Below are 22,012 nucleotides of genomic sequence, written 5' to 3'. Positions count from 1 at the left end.
ATTGTTTCGAATAAAATTTGTTTAAAATTCAATTTTAAACAAATAATTTTAACAAAATAAATTCAGATCTTTCTTAATTAAGGCTGTGTATAGGTATGTCAATAATTAAGTTAATAGGGCTTGTTCAAAAAAGTTGATTATAATAAAAATAGTTTCGAATAAAAGTTGTTTAAAATTCAATTTTAAATAAATAATCCTAACAAAATAAATTCATATCTTTCTTAATTAAGGCTGTATATAGGTATGTCAATAATTAAGTTAATAGGGCTTGTTCAAAAAAGTTAATTATAGTAAAAATAGTTTCGAATAAAAGTTGTTAAAATTCAATTTGAAATAAGTAATCTTAATAAAATAAATTGATATCTCTTTTAATTAATGCTGTGTACTGGTATGACATTAATGTGTTAATCGGGCTTGATTAAAAAAGTTGATTATAATAAAAAATTTTTTGAATAAAAGTTGTTTAAAATTTAATTTTAAAGAAATAATCGTAACAAAATAAATTCATATCTTTCTTAATTAAGGCTGTATATAGGTATGACAATAATTAACTTAATAGGGCTTGTTCAAAAAAGTTGATTATAATAAAAATTGTTTCGAATAAAAGTTGTTTAAAATTCTATTTGAAATAAGTAATCTTAATAAAATAAATTGATATCTCTTTTAATTAAGGCTGCGTACTGGTATGACATTAATGTGTTAATCGGGCTTGATTAAAAAAGTTGATTATAATAAAAAAATTTTGGAATAAAAGTTGTTTAAAATTCAATTTTAAATAAATAATCGTAACAAAATAAATTGATATCTTTCTTAATTAAGGCTGTATATAGGTATGACAATAATTAAGTAAATAGGGCTTGTTCGAAAAAGTTAATTATAATAAAAATTGTTTCGAATAAAAGTTGTTTAAAATTCAATTTTAAATAAGTAATCTTAATAAAATAAATTGATATCTCTTTTAATTAAGGCTGTGTACTGGTATGACATTAATGTGTTAATCGGGCTTAATTAAAAAAGTTGATTATAATAAAAAAATTTTGGAATAAAAGTTGTTTAAAATTCAATTTGAAATAAATAATCTTAACAAAATAAATTGATATTTATCTTAATTAAGGCTGTATATAGGTACTTATGACAATAATTAAGTAAATACTTAGGGCTTGTTCAAAAAAGTTAATTATAATAAAAATTGTTTCGAATAAAAGTTGTTTAAAATTCAATTTTAAATAAGTAATCTTAATAAAATAAATTGATATCTCTTTTAATTAAGGCTGCGTACTGGTATGACATTAATGTGTTAATCGGGCTTGATTAAAAAAGTTGATTATAATAAAAAATTTTTGGAATAAAAGTTGTTTAAAATTCAATTTTAAATAAATAATCTTAATAAAATCAATTCATATCTTTCTTAATTAAGGCTGTATATAGGTATGACAATAATTAAATTAATAGGGCTTGTCCAAAAAAGTTGATTATAATAAAAATAGTTTCGAATAAAAGTTGTTTAAAATTCAATTTTAAATAAGTAATCGTAATAAATTGATATCTCTTTTATGGCAACATCTTGTTTAATAAATAATTATGATATTAACTACTTTTTATTTTTGTTTAAACATAATTTATACAATCTTAAATTAAATAATACATCATTAAATCATTACAATCTAACATGCTGCGACTCATATTCCTAAAAAAAATTCATTCAAAATTTATAAATGTGTTATTCACAACTTACATTTAATAATTGTTTCACCAATGGAGACATACAGCGATTACAATCGATTTTCCCAACTCCATTTCCTTTTTGAATACATCTACATTTTTGACAAGAACTTTCTCGAAGCGTCCCAGCAACAAGTTCCGCCCATTTCTCTTGGTATTTTTCCAACAAAACTGCTTTAGAAACGGTACCGGAGGTGGATAAAGCTAATCCGCAACACATATCTTTCAAAGAATCGATCATTTTTTCGTTGGATTCGATTTCCTTTAAGACTCCGTGGTTGTCTATGCGGGATTTTTGTGAATCGAAAGCGAGGTAATTTTGATTTTCAAACGGATGGGGTTTTATAATGTGGAGAATTATATCTTTTTCACCCAACAGATTAAATAATTCTTGGGAGTGAGAAATTTCGGAACAAGAGTCACATTGGATTAATATAAAAAGCTTTTTCACTGCTAAACGAAATTCTAATTTTGATGAAAATCTTAGAGTTTCTTCTAGTTTTGATAAAAATTCTTGATTTTGTTGATTTTCTTGGTTTATTAATTTAATCGATTGATTTTGAATTAAATTCGTGTCATTAATCCATATTTTTCCTTGAACAGTTTCTATGAAAGATTTCTTTTTATAAACAACGAAGGCGAATCTATTTTGTGAAAATCCTTTTTTAATTAAAGCTTGATTTAAAGTTTTTGTTAATTCTTGCGTGTTTGCTCGGCAATTTTCTTCTTGGATGAAAACGATGTCTGTTGTTTTTGGGTTATGTCCATCAAAAATTTGTTCGTTGTTATTTAAGTTGCAATTTGCTACAAAAAATAATTTATATTTTTAAGAATAAATAAAAGATTTTTTCTTACCACAAAAATGAGGCATTTTAACTTGAATGTGTTTATAATTACATAATTGTTTATAAACAGCAATTGAAGAACAAACTGAGTTGGAGTTAATTCGAATTCTTTTTACGCACATTTCATAGAACGGTTTTGGGTCGATTATTGGGAAACACGATGATAAAGTTGAGTTGCTCGTTGAGAATGTTAACGAACAAATTAAGTTCATTGCGTTATTAACGAACGTGGGTATTTTGGTGTTATTAATTTTTATTTTCCCGCTTAAACATTGTTCGACTCTCCAGCTTTGGGCGAAATCGTCGATGTCGATGATTGAGGAGCCGTTTGGTTTTCTGATATCGGTGTTTTGCTCGTTATCCATCGTTCCTAGCATTCCATTAATTTTTCCAAAAAGCCACTCAGAAACTTTGAAGGTGCAATAATGGTGGTGCATGTTGCAGTTAATAAATAAACCTTGATTGTTTTCGAATATAATGTTTTCTTCTTCGCGTTGGATGTAAAAGTCGTTTTTGATTAATGGGAATTCAACCGGGTTTGAGTTAAATAAAATGGGTTCTTCTTTGAATGTGTTGAAAGTTATTGAGTTGTTGTGCGTTGTTATGCTTAATGTTGAATTAACATTTTTTGAGTTCAATATAACAGAAAATGAGTTTGTGTCAAAGTTGTTTATTAATAAATAGCTGCAGTTTGATTTTGAGGGATTTAAATGGAAGTGTTTGTTGTTGAATGTTATAAAGTGGTTGTCGGCGATGAGCATTGCGTAATTATTAATGGGGGGCTTAATTGTTGTGTGCAAAATGGTGTAAATCAAAATTTGGATTTTTGATAAGACGTGTTCTAATTGGTCCAAAGTTAACAAGCTAATTTTTTTATAAATGTGGTTATAAAGCGGGTGTTGCTCAAACTGCGGGGATTTATCAAACGACTCCCACTCAACCGGTAATCGTTGAGTTATCTCCAACATCCCATTTTCGGGTTGATAAATATAATCGAAAATTCCAAATCCTTCTTTGGTGCTCCCAAACGTGTTATGGATAAACAATTGCGAATAATACGAAGTCCTCATCCAAACATAACTCTTAATATTTCCTGATACGTCGTAATAATTCCAAAACCAAATTATTTTTTGACAACTCGCATCAATAAACTCCTTGATCTCTCGGATTTTGGGGGTTATCATTTGCAAATACGATTTTAATTCGCGACTAAACGGAATGTACTCATCAATGAATTGGTTTAAATTTGTTACAAAAATATTTATTGTTATTTCTAACACGTCCCAAAGCGGGTTAAAAAACTCGATGTAATTTATCGACGAGACCCAAGATTTTAATTTGACAAAAACCGAAATCATTTCATTTACTTCGCGAAGTTGGTAAACGTACATTTCGATTGAAAATATCGTCTCAACAAAAATAACGTTTATGTAAGTTTTTTGTTGCTCGAAATAAATCGAAGATTCGTTTATTAAATTGATAAGTGGCTGAAAAATCGTTAAGAAAGACCGTTTTATTTTTGTTAAATAATTAATAAAATCGTTCGAAAGCGATTTCGTTAATTTCTTCATATCGTTTAGGCTTAATTTAACGTCTTCGAGGCTTTTATTCAACAAATTTTTTCCGATTTCTTTTATTTTTTTTATGTTAATTTCGTTTATGTGGATTAAATTGATGGATTCGAGTGCTTTTTGAATTTTTTCGAATTTTTTGGGAAAGTCGATTTTGAACTTGATATTTTTTTTAATTGCTTTGTATTCGTTTAGAATGATTTTGCCCGTTTCGTCGTTTAGAATGTCGATTAATTGTTTCCCGATTGTTTGGATGATGTATTTTAAGTCTTTGTATTCATCGACGATTATTTTGTCGAATTCGTGGTGAACGTTAAAGTTCCAAATGATTTTGGTCCAAAGTAGGGAGGTTGTGTTTAGTTTTAAAATGATTAGGCCGTCTATTGTTTCTTTCCCGTAAACGTTGTGGATTAATTCGGCTCTTATTTCTTTGTTGTTTGGGATTCCCATGAAAAGTTGGTAAAATCGCTCTCCGTATCCGATGAGGAATTCAAACGAAGGGGAATCCTCTTTGAATACGTAGAGGTAGTTTAAATTTAAAGGTTCTTTGTTGTTGATTTTAAAATTTATTTGTAACCCCTTCGAATAAACTTCAGTTAGCGATTTTCCGAATATAAAAAGCGAATTTTTTTTTGACTCGACTTTGGTGGTTATCTCGAACTCTTTTCGGCCTATATCGAAAGATATCTTCATGTAATCGGGTGTGTCTTCGGCGAAATTTTTGTACTCGATGATCGCGTTGATTTTGATGTATTCGTTCGAGGTGATCGTTTTTGAAATAAACGCGTGGTCTAATCTCGAATGGGGGTGCCTCAAAATCAACCTTCGTTCATCGATCGTCTCGTTATCAATATAAGTTTTATTGTAAAATATCTCTAAGTGCACCATTTTGTCTTTATCGCCGGAATATTCTAATTCTAACACGAAAATGAAGGGAATTTCTAATTTTGAGAAATCGATCCGGAATATTATATCGTGGGTTAATCCGTTGATGAAAAACTTTGACTCCACGTGGCGCTTATTCAAAACGACGTTGTAGCGCAATTTCGAGAAATTCGAGTTGAGGTTGAGGTTGAAATCGAAATCGAATCCTTTTTTTTGGGTTAAATCAGTTTGAATTTGATACAATTTTTGGTCGTTTAATAATAAATTTCCGTCGTATACGAAATAAGTCGAATTTTTGAAATAATTTTGAGCCAAAACGATTTTTTTTTGCGGCAAATAAAACCCAACTTGGAAATTAATCGAATTCGAGCCGTTTGTTATGAAGTGAAAACCGTAACAATCAAAAAATTCAAATTTAATTACATCCTTTTTAAAATTAAAGTGATAAATCGATTTGTTATCGTAAATAAGATAATTTTCTAAATCGTTTTTATTTAATTGGTAAATAATTGAGTGATCATTCGTTTTTATCCTCGAATAAAATTGCGAATTAATTAACAAATTAAGATCTAAAAATTGGTCGTTTAATTCAGACAGAGTTGAGATGTTAAAATTATTTTCTGTTTTAATTATTTTTATTGCCAAAGAAGAATACTCGAAATTATTTATTTTATAAGGCAACGATATTTTAACCCCAAAACCGAGCTGATTTAAATCAAAAACATAATTGACCCCAAATCCAACCGCCCGTTTTACCCCGGGGTAAAAAACGAACACACTAAAATTATTTCCATCAATTTCGGTACTAAATAAGTAATTTTCGTAGTTTTTAAACGGCGTTTTTAAATTAACACTAAAAATATTAACATTATTTAAAACATTTAAACAATAAATTCGTTCGTTTAAATTCAAAATTACCACTTTTGATTTATCGTATTTATTAAACTCGACGCTATAATTTTTATAACCCTCGAATGGGGTTATAACGTTAAAATAAAAAAAAGAATTATTTTTTTTGTAATCAATTTTCCCCGAATAAATTTGGTTAAAATCGACGTTAATCGTGAAGGTGTTTAAATCGTTTAAATAAATAGCTTTAACCGAGTAATTAATTTTATTGGGTAAATTGATGTAAAAGTTGCAAAAAGGTGCTAAATTTTTGTGGATATGAACCTCGCCGTCCAATTCGTTAAAATGATCCAAAAATGGTATTTTTAGGTGGGTTTCGATGTCCAAGCCGTCTTTTTTGAGATCAAAATTACCGATTATTGACACATTCCCGATTTGTTTCGATTCTATTTGAATTTTATTTAACGTTTTGAATATTTGGTGCCCCCAAATCGTTTCGAATTGAATTAAATTTAATATTTGATTTTGCGGGGCGATAAAATTCAAATAAAACGAATTTTTATTCGCGTAACAAATAAATTTGGTAAATAGGTTGTTGAAAGAATAAATTTGAAATGTAACGTTTAAAGGCAATAAATGAATCGATGTTGATATGCTAAATCCGTTATTAATTATGTTAATATTTTTAATGGTGAAGTTTAAGTTGGTTAAATCAGAAAATTCGTAAACGATTTCGTTAAAATTGTTTTTAAGGTGAAAAGTGATTTTTGAATTTTGATACTCGTGGTTTAATTTGATGTAAAGATGGTGTAAATTAAAAACGATCCCCATTTTGGTGCTGTCGTGGTATTCATTAAACGCGATTAAGCTTTGATTGTTTTGTTGGTATTTAAAAATCGTTTCGGCGAATAATTTCGATCGATTTAGTTTCCCGTGTAAAATAACGTCGTTTAATTTCGGTATGATCGCTTTGAACTCGATTAATGTTTTCGACGAATTAAATTTTGAATCGATCAAATTTTTAAAATTAAAAATTAATAATTTGTGGTCATTGTTGAGGTTATACACGATTTTGGAGTAATCGTTGAATTGGAAATTAAAATTTTTTGTGTTTTTGAATAATTCTAAGAGGTATAATAAATTTTTATTTTTATATTTTAAACAAAAAGTGGTGAAATTGTTTATGTATGTTATTTCAATTTCGTTTTTTATGATGTTAATTTGATTTTTTGATAAGAATATCGATATGTTTTGGGGGTTGTTTAATTTGAAATGGTCCCATAATTTGTATGATAATTCTAATTTTTGTGATTTTTGGGGTAATTCGATGAATAATTCCCCTTCGTTATTTTCGTGGATAAATTCGAATATGATTTCGGAATAAATTAATTTAAAGAGGTACTTATTATTTATGTTGTATTGGATGAATAAATCGTTCGTTTTAAAATAAGATTCGCGATATAAATCGATGTAGATTTCGGCGGATTTGTTTGTATCAAAATCGATTTTGATGTTTTTCGGGTTAAAATCGGCGTCTAATAATAAATTAAGCGTTATGTTTTTGTTATTAGAGACCATATCAAGTTGGTAAGTTGAATTGATGGGAATCATTTTTCCCTCGAAAGATATTTCGTGGTATCCGGGGAAGGATGATTTCATGTTTATTGAGACGTCGTTTTTGTTCGACGAAACATTTAGGGATAAATTAAAATTTATGTTTTCAAAGTGATAAATTAAATAAATTTGGTAAAAAAGCTTATTATTTTTTTTTAAATCAAACTGAAAATTTAATTTTAACCCCAATAAATCATCGATTAAAAATTTCGATTCAACCAAATCATTTTTTACGCCCAAAGTTAAATTTAACGCCCCATTAAAATTCTTCACGATTAATTGGCGGAAATACCCCTTTGAGTCATCGAACGCAAAAGAAATATTTAAATTTTTATTAAATATTAATAAATCACTTTGTGTTTTTTTAATGATGTATTCATCGGTGTCGTTTTTATTTTTTATTATTAATTTGGAGTCGTTGAAGTTGTTGCTTTCGAAAATAATTTCTTTTTCTAAAATTGGGATGTTAATGATTTTCGAGAATTCGAATAAATAATAAAATAAATCGTTTGAATAATCGTGGGCACTCGGCGTGTTGGGAATAAATTCGTTTTTAATGTTAAAATAAATGTTTTCGTCGATGTACGTAAAAGTTAAATTGGTTAAAGTGACCGTATTGTTTAAAACGAAATTAATAAAATCGTTGGAAACGAATCCGGTTAAATTGATCATCTCGTTAATGTTTAAGTTAAAATTTTTGTTGGAGTCTGCGTCTAATTTGTATTCAATTAAGTATTGGGATGAATTTAGATTAATTTTTAGCGTTTTTTCGTCGATTTTGTTTTTATAAAAAAATTTTTGTTCGTTTTGGATTAAATTCGATTTTATATATATTAATATAGTTTCTGTTTCGTTGTATATAAACCCCCCTTTTAAATAATTATCATTATTTTCGAACAATATCTGTTTATTTTCTAAATTAATTAATAATTTTAGTTTGTTGAACCCCTCCCAATCTATGTCAATAAGCGTCCTATTTATATAAAAATAATATTTGCATTGATAATCTAAGCAGGGGTATTCAATCAAAAATTTCGTGTCCAACGTTTTGATGGGGATCACGAGTTCGATGAAATATTTGTTATTATCGTGATAATTAATTTTGATGCTTAAATCGTTCCACATGTTTAATGAGGGTTGTATCTCGAATCGTTTTAATTTTCCTAGGGAAATATCGGAGGCGTATTTAAAATAAGCTTGGTAAAGGCCGTTTTCTAGCTTCGAGGTCCATTTAATTTCGAATAAATTCTTGTTTTCGCTTGATATGTGGATGTGGAATAATTTCGAAACGTCCTGATTAATGTTGAGATTAAAAAGAATTTCGGGGTAATTTTTGAATAAAATCGGGGCTGCCAATTTTCCTTTAAACCCGATTAGATTCGTCGATGTGGTGTTTAACAGCATAAAGGAAATCAAATTTTCGCCGTTTTTTAATATCGAAAATGTGTATATGGCGGGTTGATGCACGTAATTAATTGTTAGTTTATAATTGATGTATTTAGACGACGTCATTAAATAACTTTGGTCGTTATCTGATCTTATTACGACGATTGGGTCGCCGTTGTAATAAATACTAAACAATTCTTTATCTTGCGATAAAGCCGTTTTATCGGCGATCAAAGACAACTTGTGTAATTTGCTGTACATAAATATTCTTATTTTGTTATCGTCAATGCGGTTCTCGAAAATAACTCGCTCATAACCTTTAATGTTAGAGCTCATTTCTAATTTACTTTGAGTGTAATTTTTGTTGATGTAAAAAACGTTGAAATTTAACACACTCGTTGAATATTTAACGTAATAATTCAACACAACCTCGTTATCATTAAAAACATTTTGGCCGTTCACGTAAAAAAATTTTTCGTTATTCGGCAAATCCAATTTAATTTTAACATCGCCTTTATTCACCCCTAATTGTAATTTAACAACATCCGAGTCATAATTAACCCCGATTTTTTTATCAACTTCCAAATCATACTCAAACTCCAATTTACTCGACGCGTTAAACACCCCCAAATAAAAATCAAACACCCCGTTAACTTTCTTAATTGTATCAACATTCAACACGCAATCGATTTTATTTAAATGTGTAGGTGATCTCAACAAAATCATTAAAGTATTATTAATTTTATTATTTTTAACATAATCAAACTCAATTTTGAAATTACCCAAATAAGTCTCATTAAATGTAAGCTCAACCTCAGAATCGGACCAAAAAATGTTTTTGTATTTAGTCAACATTTTCCCCGAATACTCAACATCATCATTTTTATACGAAATATTAGTTACAACCCTCCTCAACTCATCCGCGTCATAATCACCGACATCAACACGAAAATTAACATCCCCAAATATCGATTTGCTCTCAAAAAATATAACTCCAACAACTTTATAACTAAAAATCGTTTCGGCGAAAACATTTTCATTAAAAACCGAAAAACATTTTAATTTAATTTCGTCCCAATTATTCTTAAATAATTCAATATCCAATTTAGATTTATTCTCGATAAAATTTAGCGTAAAACTAGTTTCGTTATTGCGATTCTTAAAGTTCGTTTTAACACCGAAATTAATGTTTGTAACATTTTTATCCGCAACCCCCAAAAAAATTAACACCTTATTTTCGCTTTCGAATTGGTCTAATTCGCGGTTAAATCTAAAAACGTAATCGATTTCAACTTTGTAAACGTCAAAATTTAATTTAAAATAAATGTTGTTTCTATCCAAATTAATAATTAATATTGTGTTGTTCAAAAGATTTAAGCTCGATATTAAATTGACGTCGAAATTGATTTTATCGTCATCGAAAATTAATTCGTTTAATTTGTAGTTTAATATAATCGTTTCGTTGTTTTTACGGAAAGTTATTAATCCATCTTTTTCGATGTTTAAATAGACGTTATCAAAATTTGATTTAAAAATCATTTCAAAAATCACGTCATCGACATTTATTTTTAACACCAATTGGGTTTCTAATAATTGAGCGCTTAAATTCATCGAGAATAATTGTTGATTCATATTTAACGAAGCGCTCCCTCTTAAAATATCGGATTCTACTTTAAAATAAAAACTTTTTTCGTCTTTATTACCTTCCCCATAAAATTCGAGGGGTGCTAAATCAGATCCGATAAAATAAGCCTTTATTAAAAAATCGTTCAATTTTAAGTCTAATTTAACGTCGCCTTTTATCGTGTAATTATTAAATTGGTAAAAAATTTCTATTTCATTTTTTTTATATAAATTATTAACCAAGAAATATTTAAACTTGATATCGTAATCTTTAAACGTTACGTCGATATTAAGTAGGTCGTAAAATTTAAATTTTATTTCGCCATTTAATATATCATTAATAGTAACACCAAAATTATATATATCATCGTTTTTATGATAAAAACAATAAAATTCTTTTTTTAAAGCACTCGATTTAAGCCTCCAAAACGATTTGTTATTAAAATTAATTTCTAAATCACTCGATATTGTTAAATTATCCCAAATACCCAACATTTTTGACGCATATTCGCTGAAATTATTAAAATTATTTTTTATTATTAAAGTAGCGTTATGATTTAAAAATCTCATTGACCAGTGAAGATCAACTTCCCAAATTGAAATTAAATTCCCGTTTAATTGAATACCAAATATGGTGTTGTTATTTTTACCATGATTTATAATAAGATTTTCCATTAAATAACCGTAATATGTGCTGTGTTTAAAAAATAATTGGTATTTACCCGTCATAGGTGAAATGATTTCAAATTCAACGTTATAAGTTTTATTGTTCTCATTACTCCAATGAAGTAATAAATAATTTAATTTGTTTAATATGTCAATTTCAATTTCCATGAGAATATCATTTTTTTGTTTGTTTAATGAATATTGAAATTTCGTTTTTTCGATGCCTTTGAATGGCGTTTTTATCAAAATAAATGATTTCGATTTTTCAACTTCGTAGTTTATTATAATTTTATGTCCTTGCCAATTTAATAAACTGTTCATTTGGCTGTTTGTTTCGTTATTTTTTATTTCTAAATTTCCGATTATTGGGTTTAATGTTTTTGTTGGTGACGTTAATTCGAATTTTCCATCGACATTCATTCCGGTTTTTGTCCAAATATTAAAACAATTCACTTGATGTTCATTATAAATCATTGAAATATTTGTTATTTTATCAATTTTTTCTAATTTTTCAATATTTTCCAATTTATTATTTACAACATGACTCACCCCAAAACCAACGTTATAAATTTCTGGCATTGTTGTTTTCATTTCTAATTTTCCTATTATATGATTTGACGATCTTGATCCAGATAACATAAAATTTATTTGATGTTCTCGCCAAAAAACTTTTATCTAAACATAAAAAACAATTTTTAGTTTGTATTAAAATATTTTTCAAATAAAACTTGTTAAGAATTAAAACAGGAACAACTTTTCTTAGCAAAATTTTTTAAAATTATCAATTTTTTAATTTCCCTGTGAACAGTATAGCAACTTAATTCAAGATTATCTTCCTAATTATTGTTTGTATTAAAATATTTTTCAAATAAAACTTGTTCAGAATTAAAACAGGAATAACCTTTATTGGCACAATTTTTTAAAATTATCAATTTTTTTATTTCTCTAAGAACAGTATAGAAACTTAATTCAAGATAATTTTCTTAATTATTGTTTGTATTAAAATATTTTTCGAATGAAACTTGTTCAGAATTAAAACAGGAACAACCTTTATTGGCACAATTTTTTAAAATTATCAATTTTTTAATTTCCCTATGAACAGTATAGAAACTTAATTCAAGATTATCTTCCTAATTATTGTTTGTATCAAAATATTTTTCAAATAAAACTTGTTCAGAATTACAACAGGAACAACCTTTATTGGCACAATTTTTTAAAATTATCAATTTTTTAATTTCCCTAAGAACAGTATAGAAACTTAATTCAAGATTATCTTCCTAATTATTGTTTGTATCAAAATATTTTTTAAATAAAACTTGTTCAGAATTAAAACAGGAACAACTTTTATTGGCACAATTTTTTAAAACTATCAATTTTTTAATTTCCCTATGAACAGTATAGAAACTTAATTCAAGATTATTTTCCTAATTATTGTTTGTCTTAAAATATTTTTCGAATAAAACTTGTTCAGAATTAAAACAGGAACAACCTTTATAGGCACAATTTTTTAAAATTATCAATTTTTTAATTTCCCTGTGAACAGTATAGAAACTTAATTCAAGATTATTTTCCTAATTATTGTTTGTATTAAAATATTTTTCAAATAAAACTTGTTCAGAATTAAAACAGGAACAACCTTTATTGGCACAATTTTTTAAAATTATCAATTTTTTAATTTCCCTATGAACAGTATAGAAACTTAATTCAAGATTATTTTCCTAATTATTGTTTGTATTAAAATATTTTTCAACTAAAACTTGTTCAGAATTAAAGCAGGAACAACCTTTATTGGCACAATTTTTTAAAATTATCAATTTTTTAATTTCCCTATGAACAGTATAGAAACTTAATTCAAGATTATTTTCCTAATTATTGTTTGTATCAAAATATTTTTCAAATAAAACTTGTTCAGAATTAAAACAGGAACAACTTTTCTTAGCAACATTCTTTAAAATTATCAATTTTTTTTATTTCCCTGTTAACAGTATAGAAGCTTAATTTAAGATTATTTTCCTAATTATTGTTTGTATTAAAATATTTTTCAAATAAAACTTGTTCAGAATTAAAACAGGAACAACCTTTATTGGCACAATTTTTTAAAATTATCAATTTTTTTATTTCCCTAAGAACAGTATAGAAACTTAATTCAAGATTATCTTCCTAATTATTGTTTGTATCAAAATATTTTTCAAATAAAACTTGTTCAGAATTAAAACAGGAACAACCTTTATTGGCACAATTTTTTGAAATTATCAATTTTTTAATTTCCCTGTGAACAGTATAGGAACTTAATTCACGATTATCTTTCTAATTATTGTTTGTATCAAAATATTTTTCAAATAAAACTTGTTCAGAATTAAAACAGGAACAACCTTTATTGGTACAATTTTTTAAAATTATCAATTTTTTAATTTCCCTAAGAACAGTATAGAAACTTAATTCAAGATTATCTTCCTAATTATTGTTTGTATCAAAATATTTTTCAAATAAAACTTGTTCAGAATTAAAACAGGAACAACCTTCATTGGCACAATTTTTTAAAATTATCAATTTTTTAATTTCCCTGTGAACAGTATAGAAACTTAATTCAAGATTATCTTCCTAATTATTGTTTGTATCAAAATATTTTTCAAATAAAACTTGTTCAGAATTAAAACAGGAACAACCTTTATTGGCACAATTTTTTAAAATTATCAATTTTTTAATTTCCCTAAGAACAGTATAGAAACTTAATTCAAGATTATTTTCCTAATTATTGTTTGTATTAAAATATTTTTCAAATAAAACTTGTTCAGAATTAAAACAGGAACAACCTTTATTGGCACAATTTTCTAAAATTATCAATTTTTTAATTTCCCTGTGAACAGTATAGAAACTTAATTCAAGATTATCTTCCTAATTATTGTTTGTATCAAAATATTTTTTAAATAAAACTTGTTCAGAATTAAAACAGGAACAACTTTTATTGGCACAATTTTTTAAAATTATCAATTTTTTAATTTCCCTATGAACAGTATAGAAACTTAATTCAAGATTATTTTCCTAATTATTGTTTGTATCAAAATATTTTTCAAATAAAACTTGTTCAGAATTAAAACAGGAACAACCTTTATTGGCACAATTTTTTAAAATTATCAATTTTTTAATTTCCCTATGAACAGTATAGAAACTTAATTCAAGATTATTTTCCTAATTATTGTTTGTATTAAAATATGTTTCGAATAAAACTTGTTCAGAATTAAAACAGGAACAACCTTTATTGGCACAATTTTTTAAAATTATCAATTTTTTAATTTCCCTGTGAACAGTATAAAAATGAAATTTAAGATTATCTTCCTACTTATTGTTTGTATCAAAATATTTTTCAAATAAAACTTGTTAAAAATTAAACAAGGAACAATTTGCTTTTGTAGGCACCATTTTTTAAAATTATCAATTTTTTAATTTCCCTATGAATAATATATATATATATATATATCGTGTATAAAATAACGCATTAATTAACACTCTGTATATATGTATATATATATATATATATACTTAAAAAAACAATTTTTAATATTTTTTTACCTCGACATCAACATGATTCTGCATAATTAAATACTTGATATTAAATTGTTGTTTCTCAAAATACTTAAAGGGTGTTTCCAATTCTCCATACCAGATTCCTCCAAGGTCATAAACTTTACTTCCAACGTTTAAATAAATTTTTTGATACGTTTCTAATCCCCAAGTGATGTTTAATATTATTTGAGTTGACCTAAAAAAAATGATTTTGATTTCTTTAAATTATTAAAAGAAAATTGAAATCTTACTGTAGCGTGAAAGAAACCGTAACTTTTTGATTGGGGTATTCGAATTCCATGGAATAAATTCCGCCGCCGAAGTTGTGTAAATTTAAATAAAGTTTTTTCTTTAAATCTCTATCTTTGTTCCAATAAAACAAAACGTCGAGTTTTGTTTTTGGTTGAAATGTGATGTTTAATTCGAAATTTTGGTAAATATTTAAGCCCATTGCAAATTGAACTTCGTGATTCCATTTGATGTTGGTGAAAAACTTTTTGGCTTTGTTAAATTCGAAATTGGTGTTAAACGAATTATGATTCCATAATAACTGGGTTGAAAATTCATGAATCGGGGTTTGGGCGTGTAGATTTGTTAATAATAAATCATCGGATGTTTGAAAATTCAACGTAAAACTCCATGGGGTCGTAAAAATCCCATTATTTAAATCAAAATTCCCGGTGAATGAATAATTTTGTAGGTTATTTATCGGCGATTTTAAATAAACCCCATTTACAATTAAAAACGTTTCTTTGGTGATGATTTGTTTTTCGCCAATTAAATTTATTTTATATTCTGCTTCGCTTGTGTTTATAATCTCAGATTTAATCGTGTAAGTATTGATGGGGAAATAAACGAAAATTAATAAATATGTGTTTCGGTTCTTTTCTTCAATTTTATACGAAGCTTCTAATTTTTGTATTTGATTAAATTGGATCAAAAATTTTCCTAAATCTTTGTGGTTAGCTTTGTAATGGGATAATTCGAAAACGTAATCGATATTTTTTTCTTGGCAATTTAATGAGCTTATTATTGCTGCATCAACGACGTCGTCTTCTTTGAAAAATTGTAAAAATTGCGTGGTTTTCCATTTTTTGCCGAAAACATCAACATTTCCTTGTAAGTCATAAAAGAAATATGCTTTTCGTGTTTCTATATTAATTAGTCCGTTGTAATTGGGATTTATACTCGAATTAAGTTTCAAATAAAATCCGTGTTTTAACATATCATAAGTTGTTTGCTTAAAAGTTTTTAGAATCAATGAAATTGTTTCTCCTTTATAATTTGTGTTAAAATCCATCGATAAATGATTAATATCGTAAATTAAATTGATTTTTATATCTCCTTTCGTTGTGTTATCGCCATCTTTTATGATCGATGTTAAAATATAAGAATTATCTTTTATTTTTAACGTTGAATCGAATATGTAATGATTTTTTTTAATGTTAACTTGAAATGATGATGTGAATTCGTCCAATTTTTTGTTTAAATTACCTTTTAGTAAAAATAATTGATTTTTTTTGTAATTTAGATGAATGTTAACATCATATTTCGGTGCTTGATGATTTAGGGTTGCTTCGACGTCGAAAATTTCTTCTTTATTGTAGGTATGTTTTAAAGAAAATGTTAATTTTTTGGGATCATTTTGTTGGATTGATCCTAAAAGATCGAACGAAATCTTATTCGATAACATTTTTAACCCAATTCTTTTTTCGGGGATGTTTAATAAAAAATAACTTGATAATTTTCGATTAATCTTGGAGTTTGGTCTGTCTAAGTCCAAAGTAAAACCGTAAATTCCTTGCTTATGATCTCTTTGAGAAGTAAATTTAAAAATGTAACTATTAAATGAATCATTTTTTTGGGCTGTTATTGCGTATTTAAATTTTCCGGTTAAAGGGAAATATGGGGCGTCAATATACTGCGATGCGTTTACATATTTGATTTGATGGCACAGTTTTAAACCGATTATTTCTTCAAAATTTGTTCCTGTACAATCGTTTCTGTCGACCCCTTCGTTTGATATATCATCAATTTCTTCAATTTTATCATCTTTTATTAAAAATATGCTTGATTCGATGTTGAATAAATCGATGTGATTTTTTGGAGCATTTATTTTGATATCGATCAAATTTCCTTTATCGATTTTAAAAAAACCGTCGATTAAAACATTCGAATTTAAAGTTGATACTGTTTTTAAACCAATTTTAGTGAAATAACTATCAATTTTCATGTTTCCTTCAATTTTAACTGAAGCACTCGGTGATATTTTTCCTTCCAAGTCAAATTTATAATTTTTTAAATCTTTAATATTGATTTTTCCGCTTGTTGTTAACCCTAAAACCGCTGTCCCATTTGATGAAAGTTCTAAAGGAAATCCTAAAATTGTAGGAATTTCTAGTTTTGAATCCAAAAATTTTAATGATTTTGAAAATTCGATATCTTTTAATAAGCTCGTTAATGCGTGAAGAAACGAATATATATCATTTGGTTTTCCAAAAATCCCCTCGAGATTTTGAAATTTATTAAAATTTATTTCGTCTCCAAAAATTTTTGTGTAAAATAAACCGTTTGGTGATTTTTTTAAAGTGTGATGATTGTTTTGAATGTTTAATAAATTTGTTTCGTGCTCGCTTCTTTGATTTTCCAAAAATGTTTTTATCGATTTTTCGGGAAAATAACCGTTTGGACCAAAAATATTTTCAACAATCTCTTCAAAACCTTCAATTCTTGCACCAATTTCAAACAGATTTATAGCTTCCCCAAAAATATCAATAGTAAAATTTAAAAACCCCGATTTAGGTAGATACGAATCTTGACTAAAAATTAAATTACTTTCAACACCAACCCCCGTATCAATTTCATCCAAAAACGTCGAAAATTCATAATTTCGCGAATACTTTCTTGGATCAGTACTAAATTTATGCTTCAAATCGTCGTTTTCGACCAATTTCTTTAAATTTTGTTTCCAATAACTTTCAGTTTTTTGTAAATTTACTAAATGTGACCAAACGAATGATCCAACTTGATTCGTTTCTTCTTCGTTTAAAACGTATTTTATTTTTTCTAATGTTGAATAAGACGAACACCTCATCATTCCTAGATAAGATATTATTCTTAATTCTGAATTTTCTTCGAAATTTGAAAATATTTCTTCGAAATCTTCGATATTTTTGTTTTTATTGCAATTTATTCTTCGGTGTGCTTGAATTGAAGCTACTTTTAAATCTATCGGGACATTTATGTTCTAAAAAAATATATTAAATAATTAAATTATTTAAAATTGATAATGAAATATATATATATAGTAGTCATTTTGACATGGTGATGAATGCACCCGACGTCATCATTGCAAGTATGCAACCAATATCACAGTATTGTGTTATATTATATTATTTTGTGATATTGGTTGCATATAGAAATTTAATTCAAGATTATTTTCCTAATTATTGTTTGTATCAAAATATTTTTCAAATAAAATTTGTTCAGAATTAAAACAGGAACAACCTTTATTGGCACAATTTTTTGAAATTATCAATTTTTTAATTTCCCTGTGAACAGTATAGAAATTTAATTCAAGATTATTTTCCTAATTATTGTTTATATTAAAATATTTTTCAAATAAAACTTGTTAAGAATTAACACAGGAACAACCTTTATTGGCACAATTTTTTAAAATTATCAATTTTTTAATTTCCCTATGAACAGTATAGAAACTTAATTCAAGATTATTTTCCTAATTATTGTTTATATTAAATTATTTTTCAAATAAAACTTGTTCAGAATTAAACAGGGAACAACTTTTGTAGGCACAATTTTTTAAAATTATCAATTTTTTAATTTCCCTATGAACAGTATAGAAACATAATTCAAGATTATCTTCCTAATTATTGTTTATATCAAAATATTTTTCAAATAAAACTTGTTCAGAATTAAAACAGGAACAACCTTTATTGGCACAATTTTTTAAAATTATTAATTTTTTAATTTCCCTATGAACAGTATAGAAACTTAATTCAAGATTATTTTCCTAATTATTGTTTATATTAAATTATTTTTCAAATAAAACTTGTTCAGAATTACAACAGGAACAACCTTTATTGACACAATTTTTTAAAATTATCAATTTTTTAATTTCCCTATGAACAGTATAGAAACTTAATTCAAGATTATTTTCCTAATTATTGTTTATATTAAATTATTTTTCAAATAGAACTTGTTCAGAATTAAAACAGGAACAACCTTTATTGGCACAATTTTTGAAAATTATCAATTTTTTAATTTCCCTATGAACAGTATAGAAACTTAATTCAAGATTATTTTCCTAATTATTGTTTATATTAAATTATTTTTCAAATAGAACTTGTTCAGAATTAAAACAGGAACAACCTTTATTGGCACAATTTTTGAAAATTATCAATTTTTTAATTTCCCTATGAACAGTATAGAAACTTAATTCAAGATTATTTTCCTAATTATTGTTTATATTAAATTATTTTTCAAATAAAACTTGTTCAGAATTAACACAGGAACAATCTTTATTGGCACAATTTTTTAAAATTATCAATTTTTGAATTTCCCTATGAACAGTATAGAAACTTAATTCAAGATTATTTTCCTAATTATTGTTTATATTAAATTATTTTTCAAATAAAACTTGTTCAAAATTAAAACAGGAACAACTTTTATTGGCACAATTTTTTAAAATTATCAATTTTTTAATTTCCCTGTGAACAGTATAGAAACATAATTCAACATTATTTTCCTAATTATTGTTTATATTAAATTATTTTTCAAATAAAACTTGTTTAAAATTAAAACAGGAACAACCTTTATTGGCACAATTTTTTAAAATTATCAATTTTTTAATTTCCCTATGAACAGTATAGAAACTTAATTCAAGATTATTTTCCTAATTATTGTTTATATTAAATTATTTTTCAAATAAAACTTGTTCAGAATTAAAACAGGAACAACCTTTATTGGCACATTTTTTTAAAATTATCAATTTTTTAATTTCCCTGTGAACAGTATAGAAACATAATTCTAGATTATCTTCCTAATTATTGTTTGTATCAAAATATTTTTCAAATAAAACTTGTTAAGAATTAAACAAGGAACAACTTTTGTAGGCACCATTTTTTAAAATTATCAATTTTTTAATTTCCCTGTGAATAGTATAGAAATTTAATTCAAGATTATTTTCCTAATTATTGTTTGTATTAAAATATTTTTCAATGTTGTTTTTATTGCAATTTATTCTTCGGTGTGCTTGAATTGAAGCTACTTTTAAATCTATCGGAACATTTATGTTCTAAAAAAAATATATTAAATAATTAAATTATTCAAAATTGTTAATGAAATATATATATAGTAGTCCTTTTGACATCATTGCAAGTATGCAACCAATATCACAGTATAATATAATATAATACAATACTGTGATATTGGTTGCATACTTGCAATGATGACGTCGAGTACGATAATTAATTAACACAGTGTATATAACTTTATGGAAGAAATATCATCAAGAAGTGAAAATAAAATATCGTTACCTTATAACATTTTTGAAGATATCTTAAAAAATACTCATTTCCAGTATTTCCTATTGATTTTAAAGCAAGTAAAATATTATCTTGGTGTTCTACACTATCAGGGACGCAATTTTGTGATATGGGTTTAGAAATTAATTCAAAAATTTCCTTAAATTCGTCTTCGCAATTATTATCTTTGCAATATTGATGTATTAGTCGTGAAATTGTTAAGAAAGCGGTTTGTTTTGTTGGGATTAAATATTCTTCATCGTTTAAGAATTCCTAAAAAATTTTTATTAATACAAAGATATTTGTGTTTTTTAACATACTTTTAACGAATAAATTAATTCTTTTTGTGGGTTTTTAATAAATCCCAAACTCGTTAACCAAGAGTTTACTAATTGGTGAGAAATTTCTTGGTTTTTATTAAGTTTTTTAATCACTTCAACGCTTTCAATTGTTTTGACGACGGAGATGGCGTCAATAAAGAATTTTCTTTTCGTTTTAGATTCTTTTACTTCCTCGAAAGCTTCGATTAAAAATTTTTGGTCGGGAGTTTCTAGAAGGTTTACTAATCCTGAAAATAATTCAACAACATCTTTTCCTAATCCATTTTTTAATTTTTCATCAATTTCTTCCATGATTTCTTGAAATTTTTCGATATCTCCGGAAGTGTTTTTAATTAATTTGTTTTCTTTTTCAAAAATTAATGATGAGTATAAAAATTCAATCCGTTTTCTTTGATTGTTTAGTTTATTGTAAGATTTTTTAAATCGAAGTTGTTGCGTTAAAATTATTGAAGCTCCATTTTCTTGGTTAGAAAACGGTCGAAAAAGGTGCTTTTCTACACAATCGACGTTGTAAATTTGATTGTTTCGAATAATTTGTTGGCAATTTTGAGTACTTTTTAAAAGAGGCGAAGAAAATTTTGCCTGATTTTTGTTGTAAATTTCAGATTGCCACGAAAATTGTTTGATGGACCTTTTATTACAACTCGTTAGGTCTCTAATTTTTTTAACTATTTTGTTGGAATTTAAATCAGAGGTAATTTCATAATTTGTTTTACAAATTCCGCTAACATCAGTTTCAAAAAAAACGCCTTTATCTCGGCTTGTTTGAAATGACGATAAAATACCCCTTTTTAAATTTAAAATAGGAGTTGTTTCGTCAATTGTTGGACACACCGTAACGATTTTACCATTTTGGAATGAAAATTTTAGAGGATTTTTCTTTAAAGATTCTTCAAATATTTTATTTCCATCGTTTTTTCTTTGAAATGAAATTATTTTCATTTCAAAATCGCATGGTGATAATACATCAATTTCTAAATCGATTTGAAACTCATCGCTTTTAGCGTTTGACGTATTCTTATAAACTAAACTATTTATTATTCCAGTATATTTATATTCGTATGTGTATCCTATTTTATAATTAAAACTATTTTTTGTATCCTTACAATATCTAGAGCATGAGTTAGAGTGGACAAGATTTGCTAAAATAATACGTTAATAAATCTTGTTTTTGTTTTAATAAATGAAAACTTACCCCGCGTAAAATAAAAAAGTATAACAAAAAACACAAAAAACTTTAACATGATTTTTGTTTTCGTTATCAAATCAACATTCTTATCGTTAAAATCAACGTGAAGATTGAATGGTTCGCTTTAAAATACATTTAAGAAAGACTACGTTGATGGTCTGTTCGATGTGGTTCCACGAATCATAGCCAAGAAGATCATGAGAGGTCATTAAAT

General features: G+C 26.2%; 1 protein-coding gene across 1 annotated transcript; it reads right to left on the bottom strand.

Annotated features, from left to right (window-relative positions):
- Positions 1-1,579: 1,579 nt before the first annotated feature.
- On the bottom strand, positions 1,580-21,980 carry LOC111425513 (uncharacterized). The gene is made up of 8 exons (XM_071198385.1): positions 21,805-21,980; positions 20,589-21,751; positions 20,281-20,541; positions 14,977-17,972; positions 14,732-14,921; positions 2,578-11,836; positions 1,736-2,526; positions 1,580-1,687 (listed from the first exon to the last, which is right to left on the bottom strand). Exons 1-8 carry the CDS (start codon positions 21,851-21,853, stop codon positions 1,658-1,660), a joined length of 14,739 nt encoding a protein of 4,912 aa, XP_071054486.1. The 5' UTR covers positions 21,854-21,980; the 3' UTR covers positions 1,580-1,657.
- Between the last annotated feature and the right edge of the window lie 32 nt (positions 21,981-22,012).

This window comes from Onthophagus taurus, chromosome 8 (genome assembly GCF_036711975.1).
Source record: "Onthophagus taurus isolate NC chromosome 8, IU_Otau_3.0, whole genome shotgun sequence".
Classification (NCBI taxonomy): Eukaryota; Metazoa; Arthropoda; class Insecta; order Coleoptera; family Scarabaeidae; genus Onthophagus; species Onthophagus taurus.
This window is presented reverse-complemented; position numbering and strand designations above follow the sequence as displayed.